Below are 13744 nucleotides of genomic sequence, written 5' to 3'. Positions count from 1 at the left end.
TTTCATTTAAATGGGTGTTATATCATACTATGCTGTATAAAAAAGAAATTGAAAACATTACACGTTCGAATTTGCCCCAATTACATACGAACGACTCAATATAGTGAGTGTGCCCAGTACACTCTATTGACGTCATCGCGGAAGCGATTCCTCGCAAGCGACATTGAGTGCGGCCTCGGAGTCGTAAGAACCGATCTCGCGATTCCATGCGTCATTCGCAAACATCACTACTAGTTAGTACACGTTAGTAGTCTGATGGTAGAGATCAAATCTTTGTATGTCTTACTACAATATTACTCTTAGCGAAAAACCCTTAACATTTCCCTTTTAACTAATACATAAAGTAGATTAAGAACTAATTAAGTGAATAAAAGTCGGACGTGGTAATGGTGGCGGTGGTGATTATTGTTCTAAAAGGAAGTACAACTGAGCAACCAACCTCAAAAAGAGAATAATAAGAACATAATTACATGAGAGATGAATTTCATGGACTGGAAACAAATTACTAGTAAGACAAATTATTAGAGGAGAATTTCCACATTAATCTTGAGAAAGAAGTTTTGGTGAGAAGTGGAGGTTGTAAAACTGTGGAGAAAGTAATGGATGAAGTAAAGGTCGCAGTGAACTGGTTTGTAACGAAACAACCTACTTTAAGTTTTAATAACATGTCAGCAATCAACTAAAATGAGTTTCTAAAGAAAAGCTGAAGAAGAAAGGAGGTTAATGAAGTGCATTCTAATGATGCCAATTATAATTCGGAAGCGAGACCAAACTGGAAGTTTTACGTAACTACTGATACTTTGATTATAGCAACGGGACCTGCAGTTCGAGGTCGAATTCCAACAGTAAATTTTCTTTTTACTTTTTGTATACTTGTTGGGTTCTTCAGTCTGTCAAAACTAATTTTTGAATAAAGAAATTTATAAACTACCTGAAAAATAAAACTTACGGTAACAGAATTATGCCTGGAAGGGACACAACTTAAATAAGTAATTCTTCCTTCCTTCCTTCCTTCCTTCCTTCCTTCCTTCCTTCCTTCCTTCCTTCCTTTCTTTCTTTATAAATCCGTTTACCCTCCAGGGTTGGTTTTTCCCTCGGACTCAGCTAGGTATCCCACATCTACCACCTCAAGTGCAGTGTCCTGGAGCGTGAGACTTTAGGTCGGAGGGATACAACTGGGAAGGGGGCCAGTACCTCGCTCAGGCGGCCTCACCTGCTATGCTAAACAAGGGGCCTTGTTGGGGGATGGTAAGATCGGTAGATACAGGAAGGGGGAAGGAAGCGGCCGTAGCCTTAAGTTAGGTACACCATCCCCGCATTTGCCTGGATGAGAAGTAGGAAACCACGGAAAAGCACTTCGAGAATGGCTGAAGTGGAAATCGAACCCCCCAACTCAGGTGAGCTACAAAGGCTGAATGGACCCCGTTCCAACCCTCGTATCACTTAAAATTTCGTGGCAGATCCGGGAACAGAACCCAGGCCTCGGGGGGTGGCAGCTTACCACAGCAACCACTACAACACAGTGGCGGATTTAATTAATTAAGTTGTAATTAAGTTGTTTCTCAGAAGCATGAGAAAGAGTTATGAAGCTGTTATCCCGCTCTCAAGATATCGAGGCTCAAGTCACGTCATCCATCTTTGCGTGATGCTGATGGGAATTTTCACCCTTTAGAAGAATGGAAAAGTCGCTGGAAAATGCCACAGATAGTTCCCTACACAAGATATTTTCTGGTGAACTTCTTCCTGGTGGACATCATCTACCGTGTAAGCTTTGGGCCACTCTGAATCGGGCGAAAACAAATCCTAGACGATGCAGGGATGCCCTTTATAAGTGGAAATATATTTCATCACCAGAGTGCGACTGTGGTGCCTCTCGGCAGATGATTCCCAATATTGTAAGTGAATGTGTACGACGTTCCTATACGGGTAGCCCGAGTGACTTTTTGGAACTAACAGAGGAAGCCATTCAGTGGATCACCCAACTGCACATTCCAGTATAAGTAAATGTTGCTCCCAAGAAACATGTTTCTTGTCTGTGCATATTTGTAAATATTGTGTACTTGTATATCTTGTTGCCATACGCCAATAATAATACAGTAATACATGCGAGGGGAGGAATTAGATCTAGTTAAGACGCTTGCATTCCACGTAGCGTTTTTTGGGGTACGACCTGGACCATTTGTTCAATAACGGCGTATGTTTAGAACGCTTTTCATTTCAGTTCTTGTCTGTTCCAGAGACGAAAGTTTGTTTTCACAGCCGAGCTGAGTGGCTCAGACGGTTGAGGCGCTGGCCTTCTGAACCTAACTTGCCAAGTTGGATCCTTTCTCACTCCGATAGTATTTGAAGGTGCTTAAATATGACAGTCTCGTGTCGGTATATTTACTGACACGCAATAAAACTCCTGCGAGACGAAATTTCGGCACCTGAGCGTCTTCAAAATCCTCCAGAAGTAGTTAGTGTGACGTAAAAACAATAACATTATTATTATTATTATTATTATTATTATTATTATTATTATTATTATTATTATTATTATTATTATTATTATTATTATTATTATTATTATTATTATTATTACAGTTTTTTCGTTGCACGTCTATTTTAATTTTACTATGTATGCGTATCATGGAAGTATGAACATATCAAGAAGTTGCCAATTACTATTACTATTTTTTGAACAGTGTACGATTCCCTGAAGGCGTGTCTGGCGCACGTGATCCTCAGTTGCACTACGCTGCGGTTTATGTCCTTGTCCTCCCAAGATATACGCATTGTACACTTGCCGAATCAATCAAATGGGCCCTTGATAGGTGTTTTTGTAATGACGAGCAGTAAGCACATTATTTTTCTTGAATAGTGCGTATTTTCGATACGTGTATAGTAAACGCAATTTTTAAAAATTAGAAATAATGGGAATTTTTTGTCTCATATTCGGTTGTAGGATTTTGCCCAAAGTATGTAAAATTTTAGTTTGATTATCTCTAACATCATGGATGGATCAACTCTTTTGTTTTATTCTCCCAAAGGGCTACATTCTACACTGACAGACGGAAGTCAATATTTAGTCGGAGTTTGGTATTTAAAAAGTAATAAGTCGAAGAGTTTTATACTGTCTGAAGGCAGGTCAGAAGGCTGGGGGCCATACGTAATATGGAATAGCTCGAAATATGCATCACTCCGTAAAATGTTGAGGCGGGAGAACTGTGAAAGCAGCAAATTTGGATGGCATCTGATCGCTTGACGCAGTCATAACACAAGCCTTCACAGATCATATCCGGTAGTTTTACGTCATGCAAATTCATCTGCATAAGGCATATTAGACGAGAGGATTGGAGAATCACAGCAGAGATGCCGCGATTCAAAGTGCTATTGATTCCCAGTTCTCATTACGATTACTTATTATGTCCTGGGTTTCACGCCACATTAACTAATTTTGCTGTTACTAGAGACGGCGCGTTGCTAGAATTTGGTTCTGCATGAGTTGTTTCATGTACCAGTAAATTTAGCGAATTGAGTCTGGCGTATTTGAAAATCCTTCAATACCGCAGGACTGATGCGGAATAGAAGTAAACTTATTTATTTCGCTACAAATTTCTCACAAATATAGCAACAGAATTGTACTACAAGTCTGTGAGCTTCTTTTCACTTCTACGGGATGATCACCAGTCACCATATAAGGAATTTTACATTAGCGGTTTTTTTTAGTTTTTAAAACCTCCACAAACCGGGCGAGTTGGCCGTGCGTGTAGAGGCGCGCGGCTGTGAGCTTGCATCCGGGAGATAGTAGGTTCGAATCCCACTATCGCCAGCCCTGAAAATGGTTTTCCGTGGTTTCCCATTTTCACACCAGGCAAATGCTGGGGTTGTACCTTAATTAAGACCACGGCCGCTTCCTTCCAACTCCTAGGCCTTTCCTATCCCACCGTCGCCATAAAACCTATGTGTGTCGGTGCGATGTAAAGCCCCTAGCAAGAAAAAAAAGAACCATCCACTTAAATGGGACTGATGACCAAATATTTCCTTCGTCTCTAAAGTTGTTTACAATAATACTTGGTAGGATTTCTCAGGTTTGAGATCTGCCACCAATGTGTAGGGATTTTCTAAAATAGTCCAGATTTTGATTTTGGATTCACCATGGATGTAAGACTTTTTGTTTGAGCCACTGAAATTGGGTAACATTTACCTTCGGACAACCAAGCCAGGTTGAAATTTGACCCACATCTGCCCTTTCACCCCAATCTTAATGTCACCGATTCAAAATCAGGTAGAATGAAGGCAGATATTAAAGCCATGCCTAATTTCTAATCAATTCTAGTTCCTACTAGAGTGTATTATGAACACAAGATTACTGCCACCGCAGCCATAGACTTGCGACGCACGAGGTACACGGGACTAGAGAATGTTTAATTATTTTTTAAAGAATTTTATTTGCGTCGCACAGACACAGGTTTTATGGCGACGATGAGATAGGGAAGGCCTAGGAGAGGGAGGAAGTGGCCATGGCCTTAATTAAAGTACATCACCAGCATTTCCCTGGTGTGAAAATGGGAAACCACGGAAAACAATGGAAAACCATCTTCAGTGCTGCCGACAGTGGTGTTCGAACCAATTATCCGTCGGATGCAAGCTCACAATTGTGCGCAACTAACCGCACGGCCAATTTGCCCGGTGACTAGAGAATAATATGTTTCTAAACTTCTAAGGAAGTACAATTAATCACCATCATCATCATTTCTAGTAATTGTGAGATATACTCGTTTAGTATGAAATAAGTATGTAGAAAATAAAATGCATAACGGCATGAATAAATTATAGTGGAGATAGAAGTATAGTTTTCGTTGTTTGCATTCTTTGTAAATTCAGGGGATCAGAAAGCTGAGGATATCAACTTGTTAAAAATCCTGTTTTAGGGAGCCTAAATAAGCATTACGACAATTTGTGTTAACTTTTATTAACGAATTTAAAATTTAAATTATCTTCTGAAATAATCTAAGAAATAATATTACGATTATCCCTGTAGGCTACATTTCAAAATTTTGCCACATATTTAATTTTTAACTCTTATTACATACACAAAATTAGAAAATATTCTTGCATTTAAACTCTATGGGACGCAGTCTAAAAATATGTCGGCTGTTGGATTTTTCAGAATAACACCTGTACGTAAACCTATTACTGAAGCATGACATTAGAGCAAAGTAGTTATAAAGATGTTTTGGTATACTCTTCTGATGAATTTATATTTAAAAATAATAAAAACGTTATTGGCTTTACGTCCCAAGGAGATGATTACCTAGTTGTACTTCCTCTTCAAACAAAAATTACCACCACCACCACCACCATCTTTACGTCTCACTACCTACTTTTATCGTTTACGGAGACGCCGAGGTGGCGGAATTTAGTCCCGCAGGAGTTCTTTTATGTGCCATAAAATCTATCGACAGGAGGTTGTCGTATTTGAGCGCCTTCAAATACCACCGGACTGAGCCATGTTCGAACCTGGCAAGTTGGGCTCAGAAGGCCACCGCCTCAACCGTCTGAGCCACTCTGCCCGGCTATAAAAGCAGGTGCGTTAACACGTAAACGAAAATAATTTGACTATAGACATGTATTGATTTGTTGTAGTTTCTGATATTCTTATACAGCACTGGTCATTGGAGCCATGAGCTAAATATTCGTAGTTTCTTATACTCCTTCAAAAAATATGGGATGCACTCTTTTTTTGGAAATGATAAACCTCCTTCCTTCAGGGAGTAAGCAATAATGTGTTGTTTCTTTTTCGGTCGTGCTTATTCTTAGTGATGTGGAAAGGCCGTAACTGGATAAGGATCCGTAAGTGTTCCCTTGCATCAATTTAGCTGATACTGTCCTCAAAGTTAGTTTCCTGCGTAACGAATCCTTTTACACTAACAACATTACTACCGAGCTCGATAGCTGCAGTCAGTTAAGTGCGGCCAGTATCCAGTACTCGGGAGATAGTAGGTTCGAACCTCACTGTCGGCAGCCATGAAAATGGTTTTCCGTGGTTTCCCATTTTCACACCAGGAAAATGCTAGGGCTGTACCTTAAGGCCACGGCCGCTTCCTTCCCACTCCTAGCCATTTCCTCTCCCATCGTCGCCATAAGACCTATCTGTGTCGGTGCGACGTAAAGCAACTAGCAAAAAAACAAAAAAAAAACATTACTCATTTATCATAATATTGAAGAAATAGCCAAAATTTATTTCCAGATCATTCAGGAATACAAAAAAGTCCCCAGTAAAGACCAGATAAGATGAGTTATCCTGTTAATATTCTGAATATTGTTAATAAAAGTAGCTTCAACGAGATAAGTCACTGTGTTTTGTGTGTTAATATATTTTCTGTGGTTATTGTGGACGTGGACATTATTACCTTGTAAATGAATTATTGGCAGTGAATTTACACATCTTCCTCTGTTGATGAAAACTATTACATCTCACTAGCTAATAATATACATATGTGACTTACACGCTTTGGTTTTTACTGGTCGACATAAGAAAACAATACCTGATCAATAGTTTAATTCACAATAGAAAGCAGATTGTTTGAATTAAACAGAATCCAACCAAAACCATCAAAAAAAAAGTTTCTTAAAATACACAGTGGTTTGAAAACATTTGGTGAATCGGTGATTTTTATTCTTTAAAAACACAAAATGCTTCCCCAAATAACTTTTTTTACTTGTCCTTTCCTGGGATGTGTGATATTTCCTCGGGGATCGCTGCTGGCCGTTGAATGGGATTGAAATAGAAGAATAAAAATTGATATATTCTAATTCTTTTGCGACATTAAATTATAAACAGGACATGGAATATAACGATTATGAAAGTTTAGCAAATTAACAAGCTATCGTACATGGGGTACAGTCACCATTTTCTCGTCAAATATTTCTGATATATATTCATACTAATGTATAGAGATAGTCAATTTGTTTATATGTTACAGGCAATGTCGAAAACTACCGGACATATTTTGAATTTTTTCCGCTATTTGAAAGATAATATCATTCGTGTATCACAGGCAATATACCTCCACTGAATATCAAAGAATACCAGCGAGACAATGAATTAAGGGAAAAATGGAAACAATAATAAATTTCAAGTTTAATACGTTTGTCTGTCTGTGCTTTTTCACTTGAAAACAACTTGAATGATGCAGATCAAAATTGGTGAGCTTATTGCTGATACCTTGGTTAATACACAGGCTCCTTAATATCACGCTATCGTTTAAATAGGCTATGTAGGGGAAGAAAATGTGTAGCAAGTCAGAAGAAAATGTATGCCTGAGACCCTTAAAAGTGAATAAAATACACATGATGGACAGCTGTAGTTGGGGTCAGAAGGTCAGCGATAGACATGAAGAATGGGGCAATAAATCAGACACATATTTTGAAAGAAATCTTCCAGTACCTCTTTACTAATTAATAACAGTTTATCGCAAAGCTAATTGTTGTATGTCCGGCGCTCCCTTCTCGCTCCGCCAGCCAGCAGCACGCGCGCCTGTGTATCATTCTGCTAGCTTCGACGCGCAGCCCTCAGTGCGCGTGCCTGACCATCGAGTGTACTATAAATAGGAGCTCCCTGCCTGCTCACTGGCCCACTTGCCCCGGTGTCCAGCTCCAGAATACACCCTACGTCGAGCACGGAGGCTACTCCTCTTGAAAATGTGCTTCGACCAGGTGGACTGAATTTCTGGCAGTACGAGGTTTCACCTCTGGTCACCGTTCCCTTACCTATTTCCGCTGCCTATGTTCCGTAATTCTTTTACAAGCCATTTTCATTCCCTAATTTACGCAAGCTCCCTTAGTTTCGCTAGGTGGAATTTCTTCAATCAATTGAACTTGCTTTTTAGGAATTCAGGCACTTCAACAAACAAGGACTCTCAAAGACATTTATGTTAGTGTGCCAGATAGTTCTCGACTATCAACGTGTCAATTCACAAAGACTATCTTTTCAAGATAGAAGTGTATATATAAGACTGTAAACCTGTACATATTGTATAAAGACAGACTTTTCTCAAGATTCAATATTCCTTTTTGCTTCAAAATAAATTTCAGTTATTTGTGTAAATATCATAAAGTGAAGCAATAAAAGTTGTGTTTTGTAAACTTCAACCTTGGTTACAACACAACTCTATGGCGACGAGGTAAAAAAGCAACTCTACAATTCTTCGACCCCAGTTGCCAACTCTATGGCAACGAGGTAAAACAGCAACAAACTACACGTCATCAGCCCCAATCGCCAACTCTATAGCAACGAGGTAATCACGACATTACAATTCAACAGGCCCAGTTGTCAACTCTACGGCGACGTGCTAAACAACAACGACACTCCAACCAGTTCTGACACACAGCTTACCTTACTCTTTCTTGCACGCATCTCGCAATGGCTACTGCGGAACAACTCGCTACGGTCTTCCAAGCATTACAGCAGCAACAACAACAGTTTATGCAACAACAACAGGCCGCATTACTTCAGGCTATTCAAGCTATTTCTGTCTCTACACAGCCATCAGCTATTCCTCCGTTCTCTGCTTTTGATCCAGCTAAGGAAGAATGGTCAGTTTATTTAGCTCGTTTACAACAGCATTTCATCTGCCATTCTGTCACAGATGATCAACGCCGCCGCGCACTATTTCTTAGTTCGGTTGGCAATGCTACGTGTGAATTACTACGTAAATTAAGTCCGGAAGAACACTTATCTGAGGTACCCTTCACACAGCTCTTGGCCCGTCTCACGGAACACTATGCCAAAGCTCCTCACATAGTGGCTGCTCGCTATAAATTTTTTCACTGCAGAAAGCAACCCCATCAGACACATACTGAATGGATAACGGCATTGCGTGGTCTAGCTAAACCCTGCCAGTTCATCTGCTCCAAGGACGGTTGTGGTTCATCCTACACTGATTCTCTCATTCGGGACATGATAATTTTACATACTCCTGAAGACAAAATACGTTTTGACGCTGTCAAGCAGAGTAACCCTTCTTTAGAAGACGTCCAGCGTATTGCTACGGTTTATGAGCTTACTACCCAGACTGCCGCAGCCATAGCTTCTCCACACGAAGTTGCACAAGTCTCGCCTCAGGCCCGCAAGTCCTCTGCTACAGTGAACCGTACGGATAAGGCACTCTCCACCAAGCATTCTCACCAGGTTCCCTCTCGTAATGCTACACGGAAGCCCACTTCTAAAAGCACCTCGAAACTCCTGCCTTCCTGCCGAGGTTGTTTCAAGCATCATGAACGTCGTGACTGTCGTTTTTTCAAAGCTACTTGTGAACGATGTCATAAACTTGGACACATTAAGACTGTCTGTCAAAGTTCGCTCCGCCCTGCTAAGACTACTGCAGCACGCCGGAAGCATATACAGCCCCGCCAAGACATGGAAGTTGATCAGATCAATCTTATTCTTCCCACAAAGGATTCTCACAAAATCATCATTCCTCTCTCATTCTCTGATCGATCTGTCGATTTTCAATTAGACACTGGATCACCTGTCTCTATTATTAACCTGACTACCTACCACGACTTAGGTTCACCTTCATGCTCTCCAGCTGACATCCAGCTCGTGACATTTAACAAGAAGAAAATTGACATCAAAGGTCAAATCAAGCTTCAGGCTAGTTATAAAGGAATTCAGAAGGCCATTCCTCTTCTCGTAGTTAACAACTACACTGCATCAAACATTATGGGCATGGATCTATTTAACTTATTTGGTTTCCAGATACATGACAACATTAACGTCGTATCTACATTGCATCCTACTTCTGACGTTACCGCTCTCCTAGCGCAGTTTCCTGAAGTCTTCGACTCTCAGCTCGGAACAGCCAAAGACTATACAGCTCACATACAGCTGAAATCCGGAGCTAAGCCTCGCTTCCTCAAAGCACGCCCAGTACCCCTAGCACTTCAAGACCAGGTCACGAAAGAATTAGAAAGATGGATACAAACTAGAATTGTTGTACCAGTTACTTCTAGTCAATGGGCTACTCCACTCGTGGTAATCAAGAAACCTGATGGTAATGTTCGACTTTGTGGCGATTTTCGATCTACAGTCAACGCACAACTCGACACAGATATCTTTCCTATTCCACGTCCAGAAGACTTATTCCGTCGTCTCTCTGGTGGACAATTCTTCTCTCGAGTTGATCTTAAAGAAGCATATCTCCAGCTACTTTTAGACGAAGAATCTAAGAAATTTCTCACACTCAACACTCCTCTCGGACTGCTCCAGCTCCAGCGGCTCCCATTCGGTGTTTCATCCTCAGCGGCTATTTTTCAGCGCTATTTGGCTCAACTCACCGCCTCCATTCCCGGTTGTGCTAACTACCTGGATGATATTATTGTTACTGGAAAAGATCATCAGGAACATCTAACCAATCTACGCCTCCTTCTCCAGAAATTGAAAGACAATGGCCTACGAGCGAATCTCGCTAAATGTACCTTCTTTCAGCCTCAAGTTCACTACCTAGGACATATACTTGATAAGAATGGAATTCGTCCTAGTACACAGAATGTCTCAGCGATAGTAAACATGCCAGCACCTCAGAACCTCAAGCAGCTTCAGTCCTTCATAGGCAAAGCGAACTATTATAATAAGTTCATTCCACGCTTCGCTACAGTGGCAGCTCCATTAAACGCTCTACGTAAAAAAGGTGTTAAGTTTCAGTGGACTCCGCAATGCCAACAGGCATGGAAAACAATCAACAACGCCTTAATTCAAGCTATACAACTCACTCATTTTCAGCCCGACAAGATCATCACGCTAGCTACTGACGCTTCAGACTACGGTGTCGGTGCCGTTCTCTCCCAGAAGGATCGTCATGGACAAGAACGCCCCATCGCCTTCGCTTCGAAAACACTTAATGACCATCAACGTCGATACTCACAGATAGAAAAAGAAGCTTTAGCCATCATCTTTGGTATTCGCCGTTTCAATGAATATCTCTATGGCAACCATTTCCTGATCATTACCGATCATAAGCCTCTCGTACACTTATTCCATCCTGGTAATAAGATCCCAGAGAATTCCCTCAGAAAGCTTCAAAGATGGTCCATGTTCCTTTCTGATTATTCCTATCAGATTGTATATCGAGCCACATCCCAGCATTGTAATGCTGATGCCCTCTCCCGCTTACCCGTTGGTCCTGATACTGCCTTCGATTCTCAAGAATCTGAATGTCTTCAGTTGGACATAGAACTTGAAGATACTGTATCCAGTTTTCCTATTGATGCTACCTGCATAGCTAAAGCTACGGATAAGGACAGTACACTTGCTACTGTACGTACTTACATCCGCAACGGTTGGCCTCTTCAGAGCACACTTCCTGCCCACCTGGCACCTTATCATCGTATGCAGCATCGTCTCACGACTCGTGCCGGAGTTGTACTACTAGAAGCAGGCACCATCTTCCGAGTGGTTATCCCACTTAGCCTACAGAAACAAGTTCTCGAATTATTACACCAAAGCCATTGGGGTATCTCCAGAACAAAGCAACTCGCCCGTCAACACTGCTACTGGCCCGGTATTGATGCCGCCATCGAAAAGCTAATACGTCATTGTGAGCAATGTCAAACGAATCAGAACGCCCCGTCTTCTGATCTTGCTTCATGGCCTCCTGCTACTACTCCATGGGAACGAGTTCACATCGATTTCGCAGGTCCTTTCCTCAATTCCATGTGGTTAATAGTCATCGATTCACTGTCAAACTTTCCATATGTAGTGGATATGCATTCGACTACTACAACCGAAGCTACCATTCGTGCTCTCCAGAAAATCTTTACTACAGAAGGTTTACCGCAAGTACTCATTTCAGACAACGGACCTCAATTTACAGCTACTGCTTTTCAGAACTTTTGTACACATAATGGCATTCGTCATATCCTAGCACCACCTTTTCACCCTCAATCTAATGGTGAAGCTGAACGCTTCGTACAAACATTTAAAAGAAGTATGAAGAAAGCTGTCTCTTCAGGCTTAACTAAAGACCAAGCCTTGCTTCAACTCTTAAACAACTACAGAACTCTACCCGGCGCTGATAATATCACTCCTGCACAGAAGCTCCATGGACGACCTCACAGAACTTTACTTTCTCTGTTACAGCCTCTTCCGACCCAGCATAAGACCTCACCAACGAAGTTCTTCCTCAATGACAAGGTCTACACCAGGACATTCAAATCCAACCCACTCTGGATACCTGGAGTCATCTGCAGATCTTTGGGTCATCGTCTATACGAGATACAGACTACGGAGAAACGTATCTGCCGCCATCAAGATCAGATACGTCTGCGCTACCGCCCCTGTCCAGCTATTGATGCTATTGCTAAACCTGATAAATCTATTGCTGAACGCGCTTTAGATCATTTAATAACAATGGGTTCCTTTCAGGACGAGACAGCGCCACTCCGCCCAGTTCCAGCTCCGGACAATACAACAGAGACTTCAGCAGCTCCGCCCCAGCATCGCAGTCGCCGCCAGCGCCGCCGCCGTTTCACGCCGTACCGGCGTATTTAGGAGGGGAGGGTGTTGTATGTCCGGCGCTCCCTTCTCGCTCCGCCAGCCAGCAGCACGCGCGCCTGTGTATCATTCTGCTAGCTTCGACGCGCAGCCCTCAGTGCGCGTGCCTGACCATCGAGTGTACTATAAATAGGAGCTCCCTGCCTGCTCACTGGCCCACTTGCCCCGGTGTCCAGCTCCAGAATACACCCTACGTCGAGCACGGAGGCTACTCCTCTTGAAAATGTGCTTCGACCAGGTGGACTGAATTTCTGGCAGTACGAGGTTTCACCTCTGGTCACCGTTCCCTTACCTATTTCCGCTGCCTATGTTCCGTAATTCTTTTACAAGCCATTTTCATTCCCTAATTTACGCAAGCTCCCTTAGTTTCGCTAGGTGGAATTTCTTCAATCAATTGAACTTGCTTTTTAGGAATTCAGGCACTTCAACAAACAAGGACTCTCAAAGACATTTATGTTAGTGTGCCAGATAGTTCTCGACTATCAACGTGTCAATTCACAAAGACTATCTTTTCAAGATAGAAGTGTATATATAAGACTGTAAACCTGTACATATTGTATAAAGACAGACTTTTCTCAAGATTCAATATTCCTTTTTGCTTCAAAATAAATTTCAGTTATTTGTGTAAATATCATAAAGTGAAGCAATAAAAGTTGTGTTTTGTAAACTTCAACCTTGGTTACAACACTAATATCATGCAAAATATAATTTTTAGGCATGGTGTATAAGGTTCCACCCTGACCTGTAATGAGATATGGTCGTTGCGCCTGCAAAGGCTGCTATGTGAACTCTATGTATTGGAGAAATACCGACCCGCAGCACATATCTTATTATGAACGAGACATTTTTGAGAATCGTAGCACAGTATATACAGTGTGGTGGGAAACAACATGAACTGAGTATATCAGAGCACCAATAGAAGTAATATACCCGGTTAACATTGTTTCCGACCACACTGCATAGCGTTTCTGCGTCGAGCTATAGATTTCCAGTGTACCGCATTTTCTGGTATGGGCTTTAGCTTTGACGATATGACAATGACTGATGTATAAGCGAAGCTAGCAACGCTATTCCTTTTTCAGCCCGTCTTTGTGACTAATTGTGTAAAAGTGTCGCTTTGAGGATCAGGTGGTTAATGAATTTCAGTTGGCTTTACAGGATGATGATGTGACCTTTCTCTTTTTCCTAGTACGCTCAGTGATGACC

At 41.6% G+C, this 13744-nt stretch overlaps 1 protein-coding gene across 1 annotated transcript in view; it reads left to right on the top strand.

Annotated features, from left to right (window-relative positions):
* LOC136880826 (alpha-1A adrenergic receptor-like) overlaps positions 1-13744 on the top strand; it is a 336774-nt gene that overhangs the window by 198928 nt on the left and 124102 nt on the right. The window contains 1 exon segment of the mRNA XM_068228990.1: positions 10431-10453. Coding sequence (XP_068085091.1) covers positions 10431-10453 — 23 coding nt within the window.

Source organism: Anabrus simplex, chromosome 1, assembly GCF_040414725.1.
Source record: "Anabrus simplex isolate iqAnaSimp1 chromosome 1, ASM4041472v1, whole genome shotgun sequence".
Lineage (NCBI taxonomy): Eukaryota > Metazoa > Arthropoda > Insecta > Orthoptera > Tettigoniidae > Anabrus > Anabrus simplex.
This window is presented reverse-complemented; position numbering and strand designations above follow the sequence as displayed.